At 45.5% G+C, this 1,412-nt stretch overlaps 1 protein-coding gene across 1 annotated transcript; it reads right to left on the bottom strand.

Annotated features, from left to right (window-relative positions):
- Window positions 1-360: 360 nt before the first annotated feature.
- LOC127310509 (uncharacterized) lies at window positions 361-1,041 on the bottom strand. Its single transcript, XM_071822156.1, has 2 exons — window positions 764-1,041; window positions 361-661 (listed from the first exon to the last, which is right to left on the bottom strand). The coding sequence occupies exons 1-2, from the start codon at window positions 1,039-1,041 to the stop codon at window positions 361-363; spliced, it is 579 nt and encodes a 192-aa protein (XP_071678257.1).
- Between the last annotated feature and the right edge of the window lie 371 nt (window positions 1,042-1,412).

Below are 1,412 nucleotides of genomic sequence, written 5' to 3'. Positions count from 1 at the left end.
AGAGCACAGCTTATGTCTTGCACACATTGCGAATACCATTACAGATCGCACGCATCACCGTATGATACTTACAAAACAATATGGAGAATTTGTTCACAAATAACATAGAGCACAACTATGTCTTGGACACATCGCAAATATAATTACAGATCGCACAAACACACTAGTACTTGCCCCCTTGAGTCTTATCACTCTCGTGCTTGCTTCGACGCTTGTTCATTGATGAAGATTCATCCTGATTTTTGCATCCTGGGCAGATGTGGTCTGATCTCTGGAGGTGAGCTTGTCCCTCGTTCACCGTGTAGATCTTGTTGTATATCTCATAAGTGAGATAGCCGTCGATGGCTGCGTACTCGAGGTTCATCCAGACGTTGGCTTGCATTCCCAGAAACCATGCCCTTCCTTCCGAAGCCGGTTGTATTTGAAGTCCTTCTTCATGTTGGCAAACTTGGGATCAATGAGCTTTGCTGCAAGATCAGCCATTCCAGCCTGCGGTTGACCATTAATCTTGAAAATGTCCTGGATGTCGATGTGTCTCTCTTCTGGAACAGGAAGACCGGCCGCACGAAGAACTTTTGTGTCATTTCTTTTATCAACACTTGTAAAGGTGTATTGCTTGTCCTTGAGAAAAGTCAGTAGGCGCGGACAATGATCCTTGCACCTTTGTCAAGAGCAGCACAAATAAATTCAACAAGTACTATAATGAAAATGTAGGGACGCTTTAAATTCAATGTAGGGACATAAATTTCAATGATCCTTGTACCTAATGTAGTGGAATACAAGAACGTGCTCCCTCATGGCGATTTGCATTACCGCCAACTTGTGTCCGCTAGAGTCATACTCGAGATCCGCATCAACGAACTTGAACCTGTCCTCGTCCTCGTCGAGCCAACCCTCGTACATACGAAGAATTCTATCAACAGTCGCCGCCTCATTGGTGTAGACGACGTCGATATATGTACTCCCGTGCGCAAGGATGCGGTACTTCTCCGTCGTGGACTTCTCGTCTCCGGCCACGACGGAGGAAGAGGCAGATGCCATGGACAGCGTGGGAGGAAGGGAGCACTGGGATGCGGTAGACGAACGGCCGGGGTTGGGACAAAACGGTGGAACTGCCACAGTATTGGGCGGATATAGGGGCGGGAGGCGAACATGCAGTTAGAGGTCTGGCGGCCCACATTGGCCCGTTACATGTCTGACGGCCAAATTCGAAAAATTCAAAAATTCGAAAAATTCAAAAAAAGTTTTAACCAACGGATTATGTTCACAAAAACTTGTGACATATTGGGTAAAAAAAACTGGATTTTTTTTCGAAGGTCGAAAAATCGACTAGCTTAGAAAAAGTGGTTTGATGTAACCCAAACGATTCCGTTTCTAAGAATATGGATTTTTTGACCTTCGAGAAACGCTCC

The sequence above is a fragment of the Lolium perenne genome, chromosome 6 (assembly GCF_019359855.2).
Source record: "Lolium perenne isolate Kyuss_39 chromosome 6, Kyuss_2.0, whole genome shotgun sequence".
Classification (NCBI taxonomy): domain Eukaryota; kingdom Viridiplantae; phylum Streptophyta; class Magnoliopsida; order Poales; family Poaceae; genus Lolium; species Lolium perenne.
Note: the sequence above shows the minus strand (reverse complement) of the source record. Positions and strands in the feature narration are given on the sequence as shown.